Raw genomic sequence first — 24,878 nt, forward strand, 5'->3', positions numbered from 1 at the left:
GTAAAGATTTGACTATAGCTGTACACTGGCTTTAACAGATGTTGGCAAATGAACATTATTGTGTTCAAAACATTTTGCAGAGATGGAGTTTCCAGCAAGCGTAGAAGTACACATTCATTTATATTTCACAGCCTGAGGAGGATGAATGATCAGTGTTGCAGAGTTGTGCCTCACTGACTTGCTGAAGGACACAAAGTGTCTCATTAGTCTTGCATGGAGGCTCTGAAAGATCGTATTCTGTTTGATTTTGAGCACTTAACAAAGGTGCCTAATTATGGAAGCCCTTCACACAAATTTTTCATTAAAAAGGGAAAAGGGAGATGCCCCTCTCTCCCTGTCTGGTTAATGGGGAGACAGCCATGAATAATCTCTGATTTTTAGGCACTGACATTTTACATTTTCAAGGTTAGGCTAGATATCTTCTGCTATAGGTTCTGGATATATTTATACAGCCTAACTAACTTGATGACTCTTATAGGAGCTTTTGAGTCCTTGTTTATTTAAAACATAAGAGGTATTGGTTCATGAATTTGGATGCAGTGTAAGTCAACTCTCACCTCCATCATTTTGAAGGACAGTTCTGTATTCCAAATTACAACATGTTCCTAGGCTTCATGACAACTACATGATGTTCAGAAATTAAGGATGGACAGTACTCTGTAAGCTTTTGCTTTTTGTCCTCGTAGTGATTTTTCTCTTGCAAAGGGAAGATCTCTTAATGTTTTCAGTGTTAATCCTGCAGCTTTGGGGAGAATGAGTATAGTTAATACTATGAGCATGCACCTGAGATTCTGCAGTGAACATCCTCCAAATAATAGAAGTGTGCAAGAATAAACAGGATTGTAGCAGAATCTGAAACATGCATATTAAATAGCTGGAATGCCTTATAATACTTAATTCATTCATGGCATTTGATAATCTTTCAAACCAGAGTTGTCTGCAGAGGCTTTGTGTGTGTGATTTGGAAGTGCATGTGTGAATATGTAAGTGTGCAGGACTCTTAATGAGCCATTAAAATTCTATTGTTCTGGAACTCTTTTTTCATGGTTTCCTCTCTGTCTTTAATGCAGATTTCTTAGCTTTCTGAGGAGTTCACTGAAAGCCATGCAAGTACATATGAAAACTACATATATCTTGCAGATAGCCACTTTTAAGTCTTATGAAACAGTGGAAGATAGGGCTGCTTATCAAATCCCTGCAGCTCAAATGCTGGAGTCCTCTGCCACATCTCGGGTTTTTCTCTCAATCTTAGTAGAGTGTAGGCAGAAAGGATCCAAGCCTTATCTATGTTGGCCTGTGTGCTGTGAGTGGTTTTATTATGACAAAGTTATTCTGAAGTTACTCTGTAATATTTGCTCTGTGACATTCAGATGTGTGTAAGATCTCCCTGAGATAATGGACAAGTATGCCTCTGTAGTGTCTGTGTAAATAGATGTTGTAAAGCCAATATTGTCAATGTGGTTTTAAGGTTCAAGTGAAGAAAATACAGTTATCAAGTTTCTAACTAACATGATCTGAAGCTGTATCAGGGCAATTTCCACTCCAATTTAATTATTGTGTTAATTTCTGTCAGTTTTTCAATGGTGTCCTTTTGGGTTTGGTTACCAAAATTAGTATAAACCCAAATCCTAAATGGGAAACTAAATCTGTATGAGCCTGGGGATTTCCTTCCTGTTCAGAGAAACATCTGCATTGGTTCAAAAGAGGTAATGAAGCCTCCTAGCAAAGAAACCTTTTACTTTTTACATTCATGTTCTAATTTTAATAATTCTCGTATCGAGATGATTATTGCATCAAAGATGTCAGCAATTGTCATGTTACGTATGTTCTGCATAGTAGTAATAACAGTGAACAGTATCTAGACCTTTCCTCAGAGCTAACATTTCTTACTAACCTCAATTTATTTCAGACATTGCTAACATAACTTGTAATGCTGGTTGTATTTTCCTTCTTTAATTGCTGTATAAATCTACAAGCACAATAAGGGAATTAATTCTGTAGTCTGCTGAATGCACATGAATTAATGCAGGGGGAAAAGAATCTGCAGTTATAGCAGTAACCTAGTTGTATATGTGGGGTTTAACGTTAGCAGTATTATCTTTTAAAAATGTGAACCACAGAGTACTTTGTGCTTATCTTAGCAGTTATATATGATGTTTCTTTTTAAAGGATTTAAAGCCCAGTAATATAGTAGTAAAGTCAGACTGCACTTTGAAGATTCTTGACTTTGGACTGGCCAGAACTGCAGGAACTAGTTTTATGATGACGCCTTATGTAGTGACTCGTTACTACAGAGCACCAGAGGTCATCCTAGGGATGGGATACAAAGAAAACGGTCAGCAAATATAGTCTTTCTTTGGCATAGCTTTATTTTTTTGTTTGGCACACCACATTTTACATGTTAATGTTTTTTTCAAGCTGCAGAAATTTTATAAATTACCCTTGTGACTAAAATGCAGATTCTAGATACACCAATTTGTTTATTCAAGTCAACCCATTAGAAATGTTTGCATTTAATAGGAGAAGAAATTGAGGGCCTTGTTTGTTTAAAAATGTAAAAAACTTGCTTGGTAGATTAAGTTTCATGCAGGAAGAACTAGAAATATATTTTCTTGATACATGTTATGTACTTTGATATAACTTTATTCCTGATGAGGATGTAAGTTGTAATTCATCAGTAAATTCAGTGTCCTAAATTTAATGTTTAAAAAGCTATATTCACTGTAGCACTTCAGGATGTAGGGAACTTAAAGGCTGCTGAGGAAGAAATAAGCTAAACTACCTGCTGTGGCATTACTTTTTATTAAAACCAGCCTACTTTAAACCTGTCACGCTAAGTTCTTAATGTTGCTGAAGAAAAATTCAATAATACACTTGAGACAATGCAGAGAGTACTGTCATGAAGGATCATAGATTCTTTGAGGTCTATGACAAATTCCAAGGAAATTTGTTTACTTTCTCCCTCTGCTTGCATACATTTCCTTCTTTATACTTGCTCTGTGGCCCTTATCTCAATATCTTCTACAAAAAAATAAGGAGAGGATACAGTATTTGAGGAAAACACATGATCAAGTACGTTGCATTTTCTGAATGAAACAGTATCCTTCAGGAAACCAAAGTAACATGTCATTCCTGAAAATCTGTTGTAGTGGCCCCAGTTCTGCTGTCATTTCATTGATCTGCTGTCACTGTGGTCAGTTCAGCTCACCTGGTGTTTCCACTTCAGGCAGGCACAGTGCACAGAGGTCACCGTTTGCTGAAGGTATTTTAAACTCTCTATTGATTAGTCCTCCAATAAGGCCCATGAGATGCCATGGTGCTTGAGACTTTGTTAGCTGTCTGCTGGTGATATGAGGCATGGCTCCTCAGGTTGCTGACACAACTGGGGCTTGCTCTGCTTTTCAGAATTCTTAATATAGTCTGCAAACTTGCCTGGCAACTGCATACCATTACAGCAAGTGACTTCAGGTTGTGTGTAAACGATAGCTGCTATGTGCATAGAGAGTTGATTTTTGTTGTGATTTGTGAAAGCCAAGAAGAGTAACTTTTATTGGTGCTGACAATGAAAGAAGCCAGCTCAAAGGAATGAGAATAGATCTTTTTTGCAAGGCTGTGGTTTATGTCTCTTTCCGGATCATTAATGAGAGGATGTACATTCCTTCAAATGACCTTCATGGTTTGATGTTTTTCCCATAATTTAGAAGTCAGAGGTTGAGTGGAGCAAGCTTAAAGTTATTTTTTTAACTGCTAAAGTTTTGTAGAAAGCATATATTTAAGTTTGTCTTCCTTCCCCCCCCCTCCCCCCGACTTTACATTGATCAGTTAGAGACACTAGATAAAAGAACCTAAAGCTGTAGTCTGAGTCATTCAGCAGCATTACAGAAGGAATTGATACAATGGAAGTCACAAGTTTTCTGACTTAGGTTTCCCAGATTACATTTTTTTCTTAAGTAATTTTGCGTTGCAAAAGGGTGAAACATTCTTTCCACTAAAACGTTGCTTAGGTTATTATTGGAGTTAAACAGGTTGTGTTCTAGAGCACCCTGTCATGCTAGTGACAACCCTGCTTCTTAAGCAAGCATAAATTGTGTTGTGCAGTAGAACCTAAATAAAAATGTACTTTCATATGAAAAACTATCATGTCTTCCCAAAGCCAAATACACAGTCGTTGTGTTGAAAATCACACTTTTGAAGAATGTAAAAGTAAACCTGTGGGGTAGCTGAGTCAGAAGACATATGTACTGTTGTCATTAAAAAACTATTTACATAAACTGTTACTCTTCTCAATTGCTGCTTGATCAGTTTCTCATTGTGGAGCTCCCCTGACAGGGAGGCAGGGCTGCAGAGGTGGGGGAGGCAGGTATCAAGGTTGTGCTTATAGTAAGAACCATGGGCTGTCCAGGATCCTCACCTGTTAGTATTGATGCCTAGTTTAGCCCTTTAAACCCATCGTTAAATTAAAAGTTAACTTATTTTAGTGTTAAATATTGAAAATTGTCAGCTAACTAATGGTTAACATTAGTATTTAGTTAATTGAACAGGGACATCTGGAAGCTTTATGCCATTTCAGTGCCCTGCTGAACTTATGTGAACTTATGTGGGAGGATTGCAATATATGTTTTGATGACTGAGATACATACTGCAGAGTAGTATTCTTTTGGTACTATACTACACATATGAAATCTTTAATTGTTTTAAAACTAGCAAAGTTCTCAGACAAACTGTTTATAGAGTAGACTTCTACGTAGGTTTTCATACTGAAGGAGATAAAGCACATTTGGGTATATTACATTAAGAAACCAGGCCTTGCAAACTCAAGAAATTCAGAAGTGAAGGACACCAAAACTGTTCATGACACATACCTTAACATATTTAGGTTTATGTGCAGTTATGTGCATGATTATCAGGAAGGAAGCACTGAAAAGCAAGGAAAGCCCCAAAACCCCTGAAACAACTACTTTTAGGTTTCCTAATTTGTGCACTGGGTTGGAACTTCATTTTCACTTGGTATTTTTTCTCTCAGAATTATAGAAAATAGTAAGTTCACTCCAAACAGGGTTTTTAAGAATAAAATACACTCTGTATGACAAGCAGTAGATTTTTAAAAAGATTTTTCAAATCTGTAATGAGATCTTACTCAGTCTTCTATACAAGTGTTCACAGGAGCAGTCCTCAGTGTACAAATTAGTGTAGCTTCATGAAGAAGTTAGAGACCTATAAATAGACAGGTTTTGTGTGATTAATGAAAGGAGCAAACCAAAACACACCCAAATATCACAAGTTTGGTTTTGTAGGGTGATCAGAAGAATGTTTTCGAGTGTTTTTCTTCACCTCTGAAGTAATTTGTCATCTGAGGCATGAAGATAAGTCATTGACTCACATTATTTCTCATCCCAGACTTCTCCATGTAATTATGGGTGTCATTTTTATCATGTTGGACACAAACTAATTAGAACAGATTTGGGTATATTTTGGTTTGTGATGGCAGCTGATTATTTTGCAGGTGAAAAAGTCAACATTCAGAATTTTATTTTAAAAGTCAAATGCAAAACTTGGCTTCAAATCTTTGGGTATCTAAGCCAAAGAATATGTGCTTTTCTTAAATATTTGAAAAGAATTTTTAAAGAAAAAACACTACTAATCATAAAATGTTGACAATCATTTTTTAAATGAACCAGGCCCTTAATTTTGACCTATTAATATGTACAACTATGATCTCCTATCATATGATTTAGATACTATTTTAGAGGAACTTATAAATAAGGGGGAAGGAATATTTTCAATAAGAAGCAACGTTGTTTGCTTGACATTGGTGAGCTCCTTCAGAACTTTTACATGTGATTTTTAATATACAATTGTTCTCATTTAAATCCCCTTCTTATCTGCTTAATTGAAATTCCAGTGTCATGTTTGACATAAAAGTATTAATAATAATACAATTTCATTATTATGACTTCAAGAAAATTTTTGCATACAGAGTTAACAATATCTCTGAAAGCAACCAGAAAAGCAATTGGCATACCTGTAAAAAGTAAACTTGTGCATCTTTGAGTATGTCCTCTGAATGATTTATTTTAAGGTAATGTAGAAAATGTGTATTTCATACCAGAAAAATTTGCTTTTGAGTTTTTCTTTTGTATAAGATTTTATTTCAGCATAAGTGGAGAAATATTTTTAAACAAATAATTTTAACTGAAAATCTTCTAGGAGCATACTAATATTGTCATTAACTGATCCTCTAAAATTCTAAGTGATCTTTTACTGATTGTGTTTGCCTTTTATTTAAAGGGAGGGAGAGATGCATGGTAATCTGACTTTTAGGAAATACTTGATGGCAGATTGTAATTCCTGTATAAGAACCAATTACTTCTCCTAAAAGTATAAACTGTTTAGATATGCAATATTTTTAAAAGTCAGTTTGCTTTGCTATTTTTAAAATTATTCCTATAACTACAGAGGAATTACTTTTAAGAAATAAAGATACCTTTGGTGCTCTAATCTAGTCTATTGGCAGAAGTAGCTTTGCAAGCCTCAGAGCTTGGAGGACTTTACTCCACTTGATTCGTGTGTATCTCTCTCTCTCTTTCTCTGCTGTAGCTCTTGCTCTAGCACTGTGTTAAACAAAAGGATGTTTTTCTGCCTTGTATTTGAGACAGTTAAAAGCTAATCCTTATATACGGTGTATTTTAAAGTGTTTTCATTGATTAATACAAAGACTTGCTATTCTTCCTGTGCTGTCTCTGCAGTTTATAGGATGCAGTCATGTTATGCTTCTTTTAATTTTAAATGACTGTTTGCTTTGCTTTTCCTTCTTTTTGTGCTACAAACATAGTGGATTTATGGTCTGTGGGGTGCATTATGGGCGAAATGGTTTGCCACAAAATCCTCTTTCCAGGAAGGGACTGTATCCTTGTGCTGCTGCAGCAGGTTGAATTAGTTAGGAAGTGATTAACCTTTTTATTGATGTTGTGTCATGAAAATGCATATTGTACAATTTTTTTTTATTAAATGAACATGGATTTTTCTTGTGATACACTTAAAAAAAAAATAAGAACTTCATTTATATTCAGGCTGCACCTAGCAGTAGGACATAGTCTCTGCTGGTCCTGTAGTTAGCATACATTCACCTTCACTCATTTTCATTAAACACGCTTTTTATAGTCACTTCATGTGTGTGTGTGTGTCTAGATATTTTTATTTACTTTATTTTAATAACTATCTTTTATGTTAATGTCATTGCATTTTGTTTTCAGTTGACATTTGGTCAGTTGGGTGCATCATGGGAGAAATGATCAAAGGTGGTGTTTTATTTCCTGGTACAGATCGTATCCTTACCTTTGGCCTAGGATGTAGTTGTAAAAGGTCAAAAGATACTGCAGCAATATAGTTCCAGATTAAGGTGGTTCTAATTTTTAAAATACTGGTTTTAAACTGCCTTTTCAAAATACAATTTTCAAGTTCATTATTTTGGTTCCAGGAAGCTGCAAAAATGTCTACAGTTATACCATTTAAAGCAAAACCACAACACAGCATTAATGTGTATGACTGTCTTTAGAGATTAATACTAAGCAAGATGAACAAAATACCACTTGGGCAAACAGGCTTATTTTTCCTTTTTTTTTTTTCCCCCTCTCTTTTCTTTTTCCAATTTGATAGAGTGTCTATCCATTGCTTTTGGATGTTGTCACATTTAAGACAGATTTTTTTTTTCTTTAGGTGGTGTTTTACTTTTTCACATGCATTGGTTTTTGCTTTGGATATCATTTTTATGTAATAACTTACAATCTTGTTTAGTACCTGAGCATGTTAGCAGTTATTATTCTTTTACATTTTATAGGAAACATTTACAAAAAATTCCTAACCAGGTTCATTAGTTACACTCTGGAGTTTTATATTTTTGTATGCAGAAATGATCCTGCAAACAGCTTTCAGAAATATCTGGCACTTGTGTCTTTCTATTCCATGTATGACTTGGTGGCATCTGTATGGGTTGTCCTGTGAACAGTACTTCAGACAAAGGGTCTGCTCTAAGCAAATAGAGCTGAAACCTCTGGATCATTGCTAAAATTAGAGGATCTTACTTGTTTATTTGTAGTTACGCTCCAGTTTTTTAGATTACAGAAATCTTTCCTGCTTTTGCTGCAGGTTAACTCTTTAATAATTGATATAGTACTGTTTAGGGGTGAAGATTGGGTGAAGATTTTGAGGCACAGTGAAGAGGTCCAGGGCATCCTTACTTTCAGACAGCTCTGTCATTGCATGAGCTGTACCATACTTAGCTTTGTTCATCTGGTTTGCTAGCATGGGTTTTCAGTTTAGGCTCAGTGCCATACAGTGTAAATACTTTTGTTTCAAGGCCTGTACTAAAGTACTGTAGAGCTTGATAATCCTTATGTAAAGGTCTGCTGTTAAGTTTTAAGAACATAAGAGGGGGCCTGCTACATCTGGCTGAAGGTTTAGGTAACCCAGTATCCAGTCTTTGGCAGTAGGCAAAAAGAGAAAGTTGGGAGAATGTATGAGTGAGATAAGCATACATAAAATTTTACCTGAGCTCTCTCCCAGTATCTAACCATATGCAACTAGGAATTCATGAGCCAAATGGGTTTGGGTTTTTCCTATTCAGTAACACATATTAAATTCTTCTGCTGTGAACTGGTCGATCTCCCCCTTTACCTTATGTAAAATTTTCAATTATGTTCCTTATGTGTCCTTGAAACTCTTTAACTTATGCATTCAAGTCTGTGATAAAATTGTCTTTAACCTGTATGGGCCAAGATTTCAACCTTTTGTGTGCCCACTGGTGCTCAGTGTTGCATGTCATTAGAGATCACAAACTTGGGAGAGTCCAGGACTGAGCTGAGGTATCAAGATGAGAACGAAGGATAAAGCACCCACATGGGGTAATTCTCACGAATGCCTTGGTAATGTGTAGTAGCTTGACTGCTGTGAATACATGTTCAGATTAGGAAGTGAGTTCTTCTCCAGAACCCAAACACCTTTATTTAAATTTGTTTAATACATTTTGTGAGTCTTTTAATTTTCTCTGTTTCTGAGAAGTATATCCTTTGCTAGTTAATTACAGTTTTGAGTAAAATACATGTTGCCTTGACTACGCTATCATAGTCTTGCTTTGTTTCAGTTTTCTCTAAGAAGGTAGTCCTAATTAACGATGATGAACTTGATATTTTATTGTAATTTTCTGTGTTTTCTCTCTGTTGGTTATTTCATGTGGTTTTAACATAACTTTTTAGCTGAAAATTAGCACAGTGTTTTTCTTAGCTGCATAACCTTAGATATTGATCAATGGAATAAAGTTATAGAGCAGCTAGGAACACCATGCCCTGAATTTATGAAGAAATTACAGCCTACAGTCCGAACTTATGTGGAGAACAGACCTAAATATGCTGGATATAGTTTTGAAAAACTCTTTCCAGATGTCCTTTTTCCAGCTGACTCTGAACACAATAAGCTTAAAGGTAAGGTCTATCTTCTGTGTGTTGTATATCTTAGAAATTTTAAAACTATCATTTATTGAACAGAACTCTGTCTTGGTTTTGTTCATTATAAAATCATCCCACTAAGGATTTAAATATTACAGTATATAGAACATGGGAATGGATGAACATGCTGGCATATGCTTACTTCTGCTTTCTCATCTCTGAAACAGCTCCTATTCTGGAGATATCTTTATAAAGGAAAGTAAATATATATATATATATATTCCTCTAGATGACAGATGCCAACATGATTTAGAGAAGAGTGGGGGGAGGGTGGAATAGAAGTTGTGTAGGCAGAGCAGATCTTCTTTCTCTAGGGATGAAAATAAAGGTTTTTATATTCATAATACAGAGATACCCTGTAGTTACTGAAATAACTTACTGATTCTAAAAGTCACCTACTCAGTGGAGTCATATTTTCTGTGACTAACAGTACATGACAGTTTTTTCCCATGAAACTGTAAGAGATGGGTAGTAGGTGCTTGTCCACTGCTATTCCAGACAAGGCTGTACTGCCAAAGGATGTCACACCAAAAGGGTACTGTATGCTGAAAATATATGGTGAAACATGTCCAACCCCTTTTCCACCTGTGTTGTTCTCTTCAATTTTCTTTTTTTTCCATCAAATGGACCATTTTCCTAAACCCCAAATCCTGTGAGGGTTGCACAGATATTAAACTGGAATTTGTGTATTCCAGGTCTCCTCTCCTTATGAGCTTTGAAATACTGTATTATATGCACTATATATGACACTAGTCTAAATAAAAAAATTCACTTTTACAGCAAGTCAAGCAAGGGATTTGTTATCAAAAATGTTGGTTATAGATGCTTCTAAAAGAATCTCTGTGGATGAAGCCCTGCAGCACCCATACATCAATGTTTGGTATGATCCATCAGAAGCAGAAGCTGTAAGTTCTTGTTTTAGGTCTCTGATTAGGAAGGTACTGTACTAAAGAAACTTGTTGTGATGCTTGATATAACTGCTTGAAAGATTATTGCATGATCTGCATATTTCATTAGAAGCTTAATTGAGCTATAATCATTTTTATTGACATCAGTAGACATGTTTTTTAGAAATAGTATTATGAATTGGCACAAACTGAAGTACCTGTATCTGTGTGTGTGTTCGTGTATAATCCAGTGTAATCTCCTGGACATGTAGCAATGCACCTGAAATCTTTTATATAGGGTTCTAATTTATTGAATTTCAGTTGTTTCAGTGTGGTTTGATTGCCCCTGATAGGATTCTGAGGTATTCACTCCTGGGCGAAAGAAATATTTTCATTACTTGTAGCAATTGATAGTACTCTTGAACTAGAAAATAAGTGTTTCAGCAAAATCTGAGTTCAAAATCTTAAGCTTTCAATTAACACTAATGAACAAAGGGATTAATTGAAATTTTTTCTTGAAAAATTAATTTTGGGACAATTTCAGTTTATGAGAAAAATGTAGGTTTTTTAGAAGAAGGTTGGTTGGTGATGGCCCACTAAGAATAGAAAAAGATGCTTGATGTAAATGGTGCCATTAGAATTCTGCTGATCTATAATAGCTAGAGGGAAAACTTAGTAATTAACAGTAAGTAGGTAAAAAGGGCTGCTTGGGCTGGAGACTGCTGCACTTAGGAGCTCTTCTACCAGACTGTTCAGTTTCTATTTTAATTATTACAGTAATGTAAGCAAATCTGTTAATCAGAAGAACTTTAAAACATGTAGCAGCATCTAGAAAATAGGCCAAGCCCAAGTATGAGAGAATATATGACCATGTAAATACAGTATTTTTAAATCGGGTTCATATTCTGAGTGCTTACATTCATTTTTCATTTATTCCATTTTTATATCCCTTTTGATTGCTTTATCATGAGTTAGTTTTGTTTTTCAGCCTCCACCAAAGATACCAGATAAGCAGTTAGATGAGAGGGAGCACACAATAGAAGAATGGAAAGGTAAGAAGGGCACTTTAGTAAGTCTTTTGGGAGTAGGCTGGACCAGAATGATTACTGTTATTAAGGTGTTTCTGAGCAACCTCATAGTATTTACTTAAACTGCTTGGAATGGCAAGGGAATAGATCAGTGGTTCACAACCTCTTGATTGTTGGAACACTAAAAATTTTCCTGTGAAGGTGCTGAACCTTTGTAGTGAGCTTAAGACCTGCTCATTTCAGTTACCTTTTGTAATCCATAAGGCAGCATTTTTAGGGAGGGTGACTCTTCTGGTCAAACTGCTAGAGTTGAAAAAGAGGCAGGAATTTGAGCAATGTAAGTCTGAAGTAGAAGCAGTAGAAGCTGTAAGGAGCGTTAGTAATGGGTGAGATAGTGAAGTTACAGCTGGTGTGGGAGATGATGATGGTTATGAGCTGCGGGATCCTGAGAAAGTAGCTTGGGTTGAGGTGTGGAACAGATCATAGTATGACATAAGGACTCATACCTCCAAGAGCATCATCCTTAATGTTCAGTACTGGTTTAGTATCTGTATTTCCTGGTCATGTATGAGGTGTAAAATGATAAAGGGGAACATCTTTGTTATTTGTAAAGCTTGTGCTTCATTTCGAAATTGCTTCTAGAAGGTGTGTTATTATTGCAGAAGTTCTAATGCTAAGAAAAAATGCAGATCCAGATTGCTGTGTAGGCTATAAATGTTGTATTTAAGCAAGAATTTAGTGCATTGAGCAATATAATACTTCATACTATAAAGGTCTAGGAAGGGATATTAGACCTGTATAACCTTTTTATCCCCAGAGGAAAAAAAAACAGGGACAAGGTTTCATGAATTGTTTTTGACAGTTTCATTGTGTTGGCTGGCAATGGACACAAGTCTGTAAAATATAGTACTACCACAGATTTAAGTTGCTTTCTATTAGAAACTGAGTTTTAATTGTAAAGGCAGAGATGTGGAGAATTGTGGAAATTCTCTGACCATCCTCCTTCCAAGCGAAGTCATTTCCCTTTTGAAACAGATGTGCTGAGGGCATTTCAAGCAATATGAGTTTACTTTTTGAGACTACCACAGCCCTTGAAATTATAATTCTTAAAAGCTTTTTCTTCCAAACTGTTTGTATGTTGCATTAGTTTGCCAGTGACAGATAAGAAGTAGTATTCTGACAGTCAGTTCTTAGGAGTTGCATTTAACATGTTTAGTCCTGTTCTTCTATTGTTGCTTCTATAGATTCACAGCTGAAGTCTTCTGGCTAACAAGCTGCCATTAGCCTAGAAACCTTCTGGCCAGTACACAGGGTATATGATTGATTCATGTTACAAGCACTTCTAACCTGTTTAAGGATGAGGAACTTCTGTAACTGGAAAATAAAAGTTGCTGCTTTCATTTGGAGTGGCTAGTATTGTATTCCATTTCATGGTGATCTGGACCTTTAGATGTTGTTGCTGAGGAAATTTAGCGGCACGCATGTGTCAGGAGGATGGCAATGCTGTTTGGGTTTGTTCCTACCTGTTCCTTTGAAGACTGCTGATCAAGTTTATCTGTACCAAAGAAGCCATTGATAAAAACTGAGTGGTCATTAAGATTCAGTTTAACCTCAGGTCCCCGAGCAGCGTGTACAAAAGAGTCTTAGAGCAATGTCAGTGTGTTCTCAAGAGTGCCAAGCCATTGTAGCTTCAACAGGAAAGAATTGTACATTTTTATATCACTTACCAGTTGTTCTGTAGCCTACAGCCTGTTGTTCAAAACTAATTCTGAACAGTAAGAAACCTATGAAATTTAAATGTACATTTTAATGGGAGATATATTATTAATCTAGTCTTGGGTTTGAAAATTAATTTTTTGCCTTCCCTTCTCTGCATTTTCAGAGCTGATATACAAGGAAGTCATGGACCTTGAGGAGAGAACCAAGAATGGGGTTATACGTGGACAACCAGCCCCTTTAGGTTGGTTACAATAAAAGCACAGTACAAAGCTACATTGAGTTGTAGGTCAGGAGGGAGTAAAGCTGTTCAAGACATCCAGTAGTAACCTATCTCAAAAATACGGCTCTTAAATGACCAATAGCCTCTTGAATTCTCTTTGCAATATTGCTTATTTGAATAGAATGTATAGTGTTGACATCTCTTTCTACTAATCTGGTAAATTCTTCTATTATTGTTCCCATGTAACTGATGCTTCATTCATTTCAGTCCTCAAGAAACATCTTGGTATTTACTGGTATTTTATTGCCATAATCTGGCTAGAGGTGTAATGTGTAGCTGGTATAGTTTCAAATAAGAATATAACCACTACTTACATCTATTAAGTACTGAAACAGGATTTCTAGGTTGAAGACTTACAGAACGCTTTCAGAAACTGTTGCTGCAAAATGTGCCCATTAGTTGACCATTGATAGGACTCCATTTTCACTGTTGAAAAATGATGGCAAAAGTTGGACAGCTGTTGCTGACTCTGCTCAGAGTTCACTGAAGTCCAGACTCTGAAAAATCGTTGTGTATCTGAGATTGAATGTATGGGATGTCGCTGGACACCATCTATTGCCCAGCCTGAAGGGGAGGATCTGATGGGAAAAAACAGGCCTCTTATTTCTTTATCAAAGTATGTAGATATATTTTAGCTTTGGATCTCAACATTTTGTAGGGTATTTAAGCTCTGGCATTATGCAGTACTATCTCTGTGTGTGATTTTTACCCTTCAGCCATTAGCATTTACTGTAATTTGACAGGTGTCGTGCTGTGTGAGTTCGGTGGTTCTTAACATACCATTCATTAAACCCCACATTAAAGACTTGTGGGTTTTATTTGCTTTGACAATGAATTGAGACACATTTCTTCAAACTTGCTAAAACAGGGGAAAGTAATGACTGTTAGAAGAGACAGACTAATGCAAGTACTGAACCGTGCAACTGTATCTGCAACTGATTTGCTGTTTTGTTTCTCATAGCACAGGTGCAGCAATGATCAATGGCTCTCAACATCCATCTTCATCGTCATCTGTCAATGATGTGTCTTCAATGTCAACAGATCCAACATTGGCTTCTGATACAGACAGCAGTCTAGAAACCTCAGCTGGACCTCTGGGTTGCTGTAGATGACTACTTGGTCTTTTGGGGGGTGGGAGGGGGGATCCTTTTAGTCATTAATAGGGCACCTTTAAAATTTGGTGGTATTTTTGAGTGTTTTTTCAAAAATAATTGTAGAATTCATCATAAAGTGCTGTAATTTTAAACTGTAAGTTGTGTTAAAAGCAGCCACTTTTTTTGCTGTAATTAACTGTAAAATATTAAACCTGATAATTTTTATTGTGGTTTTAAAATCTGCATATTTGCTTTACTATTATGCTGCTGATCTTTTTTTACTGAATTTGTAAGATTTGTTTTATCAAAGCACATATTAATGTTGTGGTCATTACCATATAATGATTATTTAAGATTTTATAGGTTTTCAATTTTTTAATTAGAATTTATTCCAGATGTTTTGTTCATGATATCCTTCAAAGTTTTATGCTTGGTCATTTGTCCATGTCCAGGTGAAGGGGGGGAGAATTCAGTTCAGCCAGCTGTAGTTTTGGGCATACTACTATGGTGCTGGCAGTGAACAAAATCCTCTCTTTATTTTGGCCACATGCCTACAATACTTCAGCAAAAGCAACAATTAGTGAACTTTTTTAGAGAAACGGTATACAACCTTTGCAAAGTAACCTCATCTGAATTGTTTTATAAACTTAAAAAAGCAAAGCATATCTTCAAAGCTGCAGAAATATCTAGCCTAACAAAGTAGTGTGATGTTTTCTGCAGAATTGTGGCATGCCAAATCTTGTGATCACCATAAAACACGAGGATACTTCATGAATAATACATTGCGATGCCAATAAACTGTTTACTTCTAGCTTGTAGCCTGTTTTTGTACACACGAAACAAAGTGTATCCAGGATGTCTAGACTGCCAAGAGGGAAAATGAATATGCTGTAGCTATACTTTAATGTAATATGTGATTCTTGGGAGTTTTGTTTCTTACTAGTTTTGTCTACTAAGGCGAGTGCTTTTTGGGTAGAAGAGGGAATGACATGAATGCAATAGGGGCAAAACTTCACCTATTCTTTCTCCACCAAAAGTAACTGATTGCTAAAAACCATTAAGTGGTAGGAGAACCTCAGGATTTCTGTAGCTAATGCATTAAGTGAGCAATATATGCCATCCAAAGGAGGGAGTAGTGCTGTATAAATTAATACCTATCTCTTTCATTTCACCATGAGACCAGTGTAGCAGAAATCTTAATAATGGTTCATTTTAAGTCATAAATATTCAGTAGTTTTCAGCACTGAAGCTCCAGGTTTCAATACACTTTTTAAACAAAAGATATATTGAAATATATAGAACAGTTACTAAATAGTCATGTAAAATGGTGCTGCTCCTCACAGAAGTATTTTAACTGTTTACATTTTATATTTACAGAATGATTTATGTATAACTGACTTAAGTTCATGTATGAGTTAATCATTCAGAATTTATTCCTTTGGTAAATGCAGATTTTTAGTGAAGCTAGGCTGTATAATTGATTGCCTTGTATTGATGCATTTTTTGTGTAGTGAATTAGAATGTGAAGAGGAATTTAAATTAGTAACGCTCACAAAAATGAGCATAAAAAAAATACAGAAGTCTTGCCAGGCGCAGAGCATAAGCAAATAATATAACTGGCTACAGAGGTTATCCAGGAATGACTGATGCTCTTCAGTGTGGTTCCTTCTGCTTGTTGGGTTAAATAGGTATCTTTTTGAAGTTCTAATTGAAAGAGGAAAATTTGTCTTTGCAGTAAGTTTCAGAAAAACAGAAGTGATAGTAATGCTTTCAATATCTAACATGTCTTTTTAAAAAACATACAGGGTTACAAAGAATGGTAATGTCTCAAAGATGACTAAATTGATAAACTGCACAGTTGTTTTCCTGGCCTGGCTAGACTGCTGGTAAGTGCTGTGTGTGTAATTTTCCTTTCCTCACTTGTATCTAATACTTCAATATTGCCTTTCTAAACCACATTTGTTAAGGCAATTATTTTTACAGAATCCTGCCAGATTGTGTATTACCTCAGAATAGGCAGGACATGTTTGGATTCATCTAGCACTGGAACATAGAAAATCTGCTCAACTTGAACAGAGACCAACAGAACAGTCTATTTTGTAATTTTTTTATCAAAGTTTAAGCTGTGAATTAAGCCAAAATTTTTGGTCATACAACAGTACTCCATTGCTATATAGTCAAAAGATACTCTGGTCAGCCCAGTATAATGAAGTTAAGACTGAGTAAAATCAGCTTCTGATGACTGTAAGTGCTGTTAAGAACAGAAATTGGTAAATATAATTACTATTTAAATTTATTTTGGACCCCTTTGCATTGCAGTGATGATTGAAGTATTCTGAAACTTTGAAATAATTTTTGCTATCACTTTCCAGTGTCCTAAAGAAAAATTGCTTTTAAAATGAATAGTTACTAGGCTTTTACCACAGTGTGCTACGATAGAACTTCACTGAGTTCATAAGCTCTAAGGAGAATTGAGCGTTTCTTCTTTTAAGGTAGGGTTCAAGAATGGGTGAGACTGTCTGCTGCAACACGTTGCAGTGTGAGCGAGCTGTGTTTTAAAGGGATTATTTCAGTAAGGTTAGAGCTTTGCCTGTGGGAACCTAGAGTTCACTTTTGGCACCATCTTCATAGCAGTGTTGCTTTTTTCTTTTTTTTTTTTCAGTTGCTGACATTTTAGGCAAATTAAAGTGATAGCAGATTTCAAAGACGAGAACATCAGATTCAGTAACCAAATTATCACCACAACATACTAGTCTTAAGTTCCCTTTTTATTTGTTGAAATATAAAATTATTTCAGAAACAGTTGTAAACTGCCACAGATAGCAAACAAATGGGTAGCTAGCATTCATCTGTCTTTGTCTATTGTGATATTGTTGGATCATATACTATCTAATACACTGTACAATTTTATTCTTAAAGTATTGAGTTTTATTTTAGTCTATGATTTCAAAATCTTCTCATGACAACAGGCTTCACTAAAGTGCATGCAACTTTCCTCTTCTAGGGCCATTCCAATCCATTAGGAGAGTGGTAGGGATTGAATTGCAGTGAGCTGATTTCTTATGTCAGGTGAGGTTAAAAGTTGGCAGTAATAATGAGATTAATTTCCACCTTCTCTGGTCAGAGCTGTGGCAGGCATCAAGGATAAAATAGCTCCTCTCCTTTTGTAGAAGTAGGTTCTTCAAGAATTTGAAATAGAAGTGTGGGGGAAATGAATACCGTTGCTCTGTGCTGCATCTCTGATCTGTGAAGTCTTTTGTTGATGCAAGACAATGGGTCAGGATTTGAGGTTTTTGTGTGTCAGTGTGTGAGAAGCTGGACTGCCAGAACAATACCCATTCAGCTGAACAACCTTAGACCACCTCTGTTGGATTTATTCTGCTAAGCTGAACAGACATGGCACTTTTCCCTATGTAGGTGGGTTTTTAGTTTTGAAGAACCTTACCATGCTATATGCAGTAGTATCTTTCTGGATAGGAATTCCAGCTAGATACAAAGATAATATCAGGATAAATAGTTTGGTAAGCCCCCCCTGCCCTGTGCCAGCACACAGTTGTGAATTTAGGGGAGGATATGGTGAACTGTATTTGAGGTAGTTGTGGCAATAGCACCCTCTACTGCCCCAGTGCCCAAGGAAGTAGAGTGTTACTGACATGGGTTTGTTTTATGGAAAACTACTTCTCTGAACACAGGCTGTTTCATTAGAGAGCAAAAGTTAAGCACCTTGACAGGCATTTGCCTGAGTATAATTCCCTGCATTAATGTATTTGGCATTCATCACAACATTGCATAAAGACAAACGATCAAAAAGCTAGTACAGGAGGATAGTTCCTACCCAGCCAGTAATACGAAGCCTATGACACTAAATGTTTCTCGATTAAGATTATGGGGGAAAGTGGAGAAGATGGTTCAGCTTACGCTTGGTCTTACTGTTTCAAGTTGCTAAAGGAAGTGAATTATGGTTTCAAGATATGTTTTTATATGCTGTTGACAGCAGCTTGTCCATGCTGTTACATTTTATTTTCCTATCGATATTTTGGTTCTTACATATTTAGTTTGAGGGGACTTGAAGGAGAGCTGTCTGCGTTTTTCAGTAAGATTAGAAAGAGGATTTTAATGAAGAAATGTGATGAGACTCTACTGCCTACCCAAATTTTCAATTAATTTAATTTATTGTTAGTTAAGGGCACTGGATAAAAGTGGTATTTTAAGTTCTCTCTTTCACTCCCTTCTCTTCTTCTTTAGGTATCTCTGCATTACAGAAACATGTTATGAATCAGATCACATTGTGTTTCTACTTCTGCAGTTAAAAATTTAAGCTAGGTTTTCTTGAACTACCTCACACAAATTTTCTACGTTTCTTAAGTAAGCAAAGCTAACCCTTGCTAGTGGAACTACACTGAATGTGAATAGAAAAATACACTTCCTTTAGAAAAATAAACTTATTGGCCAATGTTGAGACAATATCAGTTAAGTATGTTTCTTAAATATTTCACGTAAGATGTTCATGTGTAATATATAGCTTGTGTACAATAATGTACATCTAGAATATTGTGTTAGCTGTAAATTGGTGATTTTATTATTGTAGTCTGGTTTTGTAGCTTACTAGTAATGTCAGCTCATCCTTTACATTTTACAAAAGGAATAATTCTTGGTAAGCTTTGCATACAGATGAATTACTTTTGTAGGCCCAATATCTAGTCTATTTTTGAGAGTTCTTTAACTTTTATTACTAAAGTTGAGAAAAAAACCCTAATTATTGTGATCATTCCTTCTGCCCCTTTTGAAGTATATTCTTAATTTTATTTTGTCCCAAGAAATATGAAGGGGAAGATACACCATTAAAAATACTGGGGAAAACTGTAACTACTTTTTCTTCCCCACATTTGATACCTTTTCCTGCTTTTCCTTTATTCCCTCCAAATAAGCTGTTGGTGGGGCATTACTGAGAACATTGTGGTTTTTTTACTCATTCATGCCATAGGTCATTACATGTGCACCACTGGAATGTATACATTGTTATCTAGTATGTCAATTGGTTATAATGATATTTTAAATAAAAAAGAAAAAAAAAAAAGTTTGACCATTATGCATTTAGCATTTCTTCATTGCTAGGCTGGAATGGATTTCATCGACTTCACAATGAGGCTGCAGTTGAAGTCTTACTAGCATCAGTCCTTCCTGAGAATTAATCCGTTTTTAATGGTATTTAAACTCGTGTTTTGTGTGTGAGCTCACTTGTGGGCAAAGTGACATGTTTCTTCCATTACTCCATTCCCACGGGCTTTGGATGTGCCACAGACTATTAATACCAAGTGTGTTTGTGACTGCTTGGAATCCATTTTTACTTCCCTGCTGCTAACTCTAGCCACCTTCTTTCTGGAAATACAACTGCTGAGACCCTGTGTTGCAGAAAGAGGTAAGCCATGGGCTGTCTCGTGTATGAAAGCCTGAAGGATCTGACTTCTGAAGAACTCTTACTGGAGAGCTAACTTGGGTGCCAGGACCACTTCCTGCACTGGCACCTCTACTGTGGGGTTAAATCTTAATTCACTCACTGCCTTCATTTCCAGCAGGGTCTCAGCCTTTCTTTACACAAAGTCTCCAAGATGTCCTTGAGTTGTGTTTGTCTGCATGCTGTTACCTTGTCTTTGTGTATGTTTTTAAGGAAATGGCACTCTGACTAGGGGCAATACAGAGGAGCCTGCTTTTTTTCTCTGGACCAACTGTTTGTGAGGTGCTCTTCTAAGAATGCGGTGAGGCTCAGAAATCCTTTTTTTATTTGTGTATGTTAGCATAAAGTGCAGCCCATTCCAAGTAATATATTCATATAGAGCAAGGCTTGAGACAGTCTTAGCTCTGTGAGGATTTTGTCTGTGACTTAGGCCCAGAACCAAAACACTCCATGGTGCTGCTGGCTTGCATGGAACTCGCTAGCAAATGTAGATAATTCAATAAGCTATCATTATTAATTTTCCTTCTCATATTAGAAATGCCATGGAGACCTACAGAAGTTTTTTATTTTATTCTGTAATGCAGCTGTTTGGCTTTGGATCTCTTTTTGAGCATAGGCTTGTGTTGAGTTTCTTTCACTGAAAATTTTTTGCACCTTTTTGCCTGCATAATACAGGAAGGGATGTTTCAGGCTGGGAAGATTGCACAGGTAAAGCTATGGTAAAAATGTGTCTACCTAGGAGCCTTTTGTCATGTCTTATTAATACTAACAAACCTGTATCTTGTAAATGCTTGCTAAGAAAGCTTGTACTTTAAACTAGAGGCTGTAATAAGCAAAAGATCTGCAAAATAAGGAATGTGCTTTCAGATTCATGAAGTTGGCAAATGAAGTGGCAGGAAAGAGAGTACAGAAACAGAAATGAAAGCTGGGAAAGAGCATCTTCCTCAATTAAGGGCATAGTGTTCCACGACATTGTGTACAACAACACAAGTGTGTTCGCATTTACTGCATAATTGCCTGTGATGGGAAATGAACATTAATTAAGCTCCTGTTGCTCTGCTTTAGAGTTAACATCCTACTGTGGTACATTTTAGCATGAACTAGGTAGTTTGCAGCTCCTTACAGGCTTTATTTACTGCAGTGGATTATCTTCAAAAGGACCTGAAATTTACTACCTATGAACAAAAGGAATAGATGTTGCTGGAGCCACAACAGTCAACTGGGAAATGGTTAGTGCCATCAATCAGTTTGAGTGGATACAGTTTCATTTGTGATACCGAAAAGAAGAACGAATTTTATCCTCGATGCCAGATGTAAGATTATGTAGTGTTACACAGCTGACAGATGATCCTCTTGTGGAGCTGAAGGTTTGGGATAGATGTTTGTTCCCCCATTCTGCTGTACATAGTGGTTACCTAAGTTTAAATACTTAAAGAATATCTAGAATTCCAGTTGCATTTGATTTCACTGAGAGTTAGCCAGCAGTGCTGTTTAGTGCTTGTCTTGCAAATTTGGTTTTTAGGCTCCTAGTCAGCATGGCTCTGTTCTTAAGTTTGTAGCATGCCAGAACTGAAGGGAGTAGTCTGCACTTGGTACATACAGAAGAAATGCAATATAGTCAAAGCAATGTGGGCTCTCAGGATGCATATAGTGAAAGGTACCTATGTTGGGGGTAGGAATAAAAGAGGGCATTAAAATAACCTGGTTGCTACTACTACTTGGATTGAATGTCTCAGTAGAAACTTTTTTACTAATCCTGATGTTTTTAATTGCAGAAAATTACTTACAACCCTGTCGTGCCACTCTCTAATATCAAGGTTTGTTATGAGTGGCATGGTACTTAACACTATCTAACCCACTACGCTGTGCCAGCTCAGAATCATTGTTACAACAGTTGCTTCTCACATTATGCATCTCTAATGCTGCTGTTTTAAACAGGCCATCATATTCCTAGCAGGATCGGTCATGGCTATCAGTAATAATAGAAGGTGGGGTGGAGGTGGAAAAAGGATCAGGGTGCTGCTGCTGCCTGCGGGTGGCAGGCTGCTCCTGCTGAACACCCAGCTGCCTGCACCCTGCTCGCACCAGGGGTGGTACGGAATCCAGCGCAGCTGGATATTCTAGGAAGAAGGGAAAATGTTTTGAAATAACTGAATTAACCCATCCACGCGGCTTACTGTACCACCTTGCTTGACTTGTCTTAACCAGGAAGGATTAGGTTAAAATGTTTCTTTTTGCTGATTTTAAATGGTTTACATTTCAGTAGGAAGAAGCGTTAAGTAAAGTTCTATAGGTTTATATGTTGAAATACCTGGATATCTGCAAGGTGATGAGAAAATCAATACTGAAAGGTGTACAATCTGCTGGTACATAAAAAAGCCCATTCTAAGGTTACTTCCAGACAATGACTTATATTCTTTTCTAGTAAGAAAAGACAGAATCAGGTCATTTTTTGGAAATACTTAAATAAAGCAAGCACCTTCATTACAGTCTGTACTTTCCCTTTACCCAGTTCATGTTGTGGCACTTTTCCATTAAAAATCTTTCTTTTCTGAGACTCCCAAGCTGCCTCAGCTGTCAAAGATACATGTCAAGAAGGAGTGAACACTGCTGTGAGTGGTGGGCTGGCAAGCAGAGTTCAAGCTGAATCTGGTAAAACAATTTTCTGTGTGCAGGCTCCACCTGGCTCAGGGCACTACAAATGTTATGCAGAACTTTGAGAAGTCCCTTGACGGGGAAGTCAGCCCTGGCAGCTGGTTACTGGAAATCACAACTTAAATCTAATGATTTTTCTTTAGTAGAAATAATGAACTTAGGCTGCTGGGTTGTTTGCAATGCTCCTCCAGTCCTGTCATCTCTTTGTGAACTGACAACTAAAATATCAGCTGGTGTCATGAGAAATGTTACAAGGCAGCTAAGTGTAAATTGTCCCAGGAAGGTTAAAGTTTAAAGGTTAAAGATCCCCACCCTTCCCCCTTTACTTCCCCACCACCCCAATTGCACTAATTTCTGTTACCATAGGTTTTGCTATTAAGTTTTATAGATAAAAACCCCTAAGTAGTTGGATGTGTTTTGATGATAAGAATCTTTCTTCTCCCACCTTGATGTCTGATCAGTACATATCAACTCATGAGATTTTTTTTTTTTTTTTTTGCAGATAATACTGCTCTATTTTTGGCTCAAAAAACCCCAGGTACCTAGGGCAAAATGTGCATATTTAAAGTTCCATGGAGTTTATGTGGCCAAAGTCATTATTAATCACATATACTTTAACAAGTTCCATTTTTGTTAAACACTGAAACTGTTTAGTGGGTAAGGGACAATATTAGTGAATTGTCAAGATTTTGGTATCTTCAGCTCAGTTGTAGACTTTGTTTTCATGTTATCTTCATTAAAAAATGTCACTTTTTTGTGTGAATGAGAAATCTGAACAAATTTTATGTAGGGAGTGGGGAGAAAAAACACCTCATTAAATTCACATGCTAAACCACATTGAATGTGGTGACATACTGGAACTGCCATCTTCCCACCTGCAAGTGTGGGAGGCCCTCGGCTCCAGGCTCAGCCTGTCCATCGGTTCTGGCAATCCCACCCACCTTGCAGGACCTTCCACTGTCCTGGAGCCAGCAAAAGGATGGTGCAGTAGGACTGAAGATGGCTGCACTGCTGAGTAGTATCTTTTGATTGGTGGATAAGAAGGGTGCCCACTATTTCTTCGCAATCTGACATCTAAACTTTCAAGCATTATGTTTAGCAGTCCTTCCCAGCTGGTCCTAACGCTACAGCACATGTAAAGACAACAGAGCAAGTGTCACTGAGAGCACAATCACTGTAGAGTTACTCATGATACATGAGTACACCAGAACAAAATGTGCATTCTCACTGGTTTTGCCAGAAAAACAATTTTCTATGCTGTACATCATCTTGTTCTACTTGGGGACTTTAGCACTTCGACTCTCAGCAGTTAAACATCCTAATGTTGAAAAAAACTCTTCCATTTCCTTCTGCAGGAGGTGATTTCTCTTCTCAGCATCTTCACGAGCACGTTCAGAATTCCTCAGCTTTATCTCCAGCATTGTGTATTTCTTTCGTTCTTGGTCCAGTTCTTCTTCTAACCTAACCACTTGTTTCCTCAGGTCTGCACTTGTTTCTTCAATTCTTAAAACCAAAGGAGAGAGACAGACAGACAAAAAAAGAGGTTTTTTTAAGTGGCTGGATAAATGTTGCTGATAGCTATAGTAAGTTCCACTTAGAGCTAAAATATCTTCATTCTAAGAAGAATTTTCAAAGGCAGGCACAAATTGCCATTTCAGTAATGTTGAGTTTAAGGGCAGAGACTCCTTGAAAGCTAGAGCCTCCTATATTTGTATCTTGAGAAAATATGCTCAAGACTTACAGAACAGTGCTTACTTTGGGCAACAGACTGAATGTCTGAAGAGATGTATTAACTCCTCAGTTAAGCTGAGTTCACAGACCTAATTCCAAAATAATATTTTAACCTTTGTTTTCATCCTGATGCTGTGTTTCCCTATATGGATATCCAGTACAGAGGAACATCCTTGGAGGTCAGGTAGGAATGAGGTCACAGTCCTTCCTCACCATCCATTTTATGGTATTTTCTATAAAGTTTGTCACTGACATTGGGTGGGGGAAAAGTTTTTCATAGTATACAATATTTTACAAAAACCAACATTTCATTTGAGGAAGAATTTGAAGAACAGACCTTAAATTTATCTGTACACAAAGCTCTACTGCAATACTCAGAGCCTTTCTCTAAGGAGGTTAGAGAACAAGGTTCATGTTTTTTTGATTTGAAAGAAGTGCAGGAGGCACATCACTTGCTGTCTTCCCTATCAATGTTTTCTAATAGCAAGGCAGAGTAGCAGTATTGATACAGAGGAGGGGAGGGAGTCTA

General features: G+C 36.7%; 2 protein-coding genes across 13 annotated transcripts in view; one reads left to right on the plus strand and one right to left on the minus strand.

The window, feature by feature from the left end:
* Positions 1-19,601, plus strand: part of MAPK8 (mitogen-activated protein kinase 8) — a 52,345-nt gene extending 32,744 nt beyond the window's left edge. For 3 of the 12 annotated variants that reach the window (XM_074874840.1, XM_074874839.1, XM_074874841.1), the window contains exons 6-12: positions 2,170-2,335; positions 6,833-6,904; positions 9,294-9,476; positions 10,281-10,405; positions 11,376-11,439; positions 13,298-13,375; positions 14,381-19,601. In XM_074874840.1, the coding sequence (XP_074730941.1) occupies positions 2,170-2,335; positions 6,833-6,904; positions 9,294-9,476; positions 10,281-10,405; positions 11,376-11,439; positions 13,298-13,375; positions 14,381-14,526 (834 nt within the window). In that variant the 3' untranslated portion in view covers positions 14,527-19,601. Of the gene's footprint in view, positions 1-2,169; positions 2,336-3,149; positions 3,424-6,832; positions 6,905-7,253; positions 7,326-8,775; positions 9,477-10,280; positions 10,406-11,362; positions 11,440-13,297; positions 13,376-14,375 lie in introns of those variants that run through there. The other 9 variants (XR_012629681.1, XR_012629682.1, XR_012629683.1 and 6 more) reach the window with 9 other exon arrangements.
* Positions 19,602-23,674: 4,073 nt separating this feature from the next.
* The window catches only part of ARHGAP22 (Rho GTPase activating protein 22), a 132,193-nt gene continuing 130,989 nt past the window's right edge, over positions 23,675-24,878 (minus strand). The window contains exon 9 of the mRNA XM_074874009.1: positions 23,675-24,121. Coding sequence (XP_074730110.1) covers positions 23,893-24,121 — 229 coding nt within the window. The 3' untranslated portion in view covers positions 23,675-23,892. The remainder of the gene's footprint in view (positions 24,122-24,878) is intronic.

Source organism: Strix uralensis, chromosome 7 (genome assembly GCF_047716275.1).
Source record: "Strix uralensis isolate ZFMK-TIS-50842 chromosome 7, bStrUra1, whole genome shotgun sequence".
Lineage (NCBI taxonomy): Eukaryota > Metazoa > Chordata > Aves > Strigiformes > Strigidae > Strix > Strix uralensis.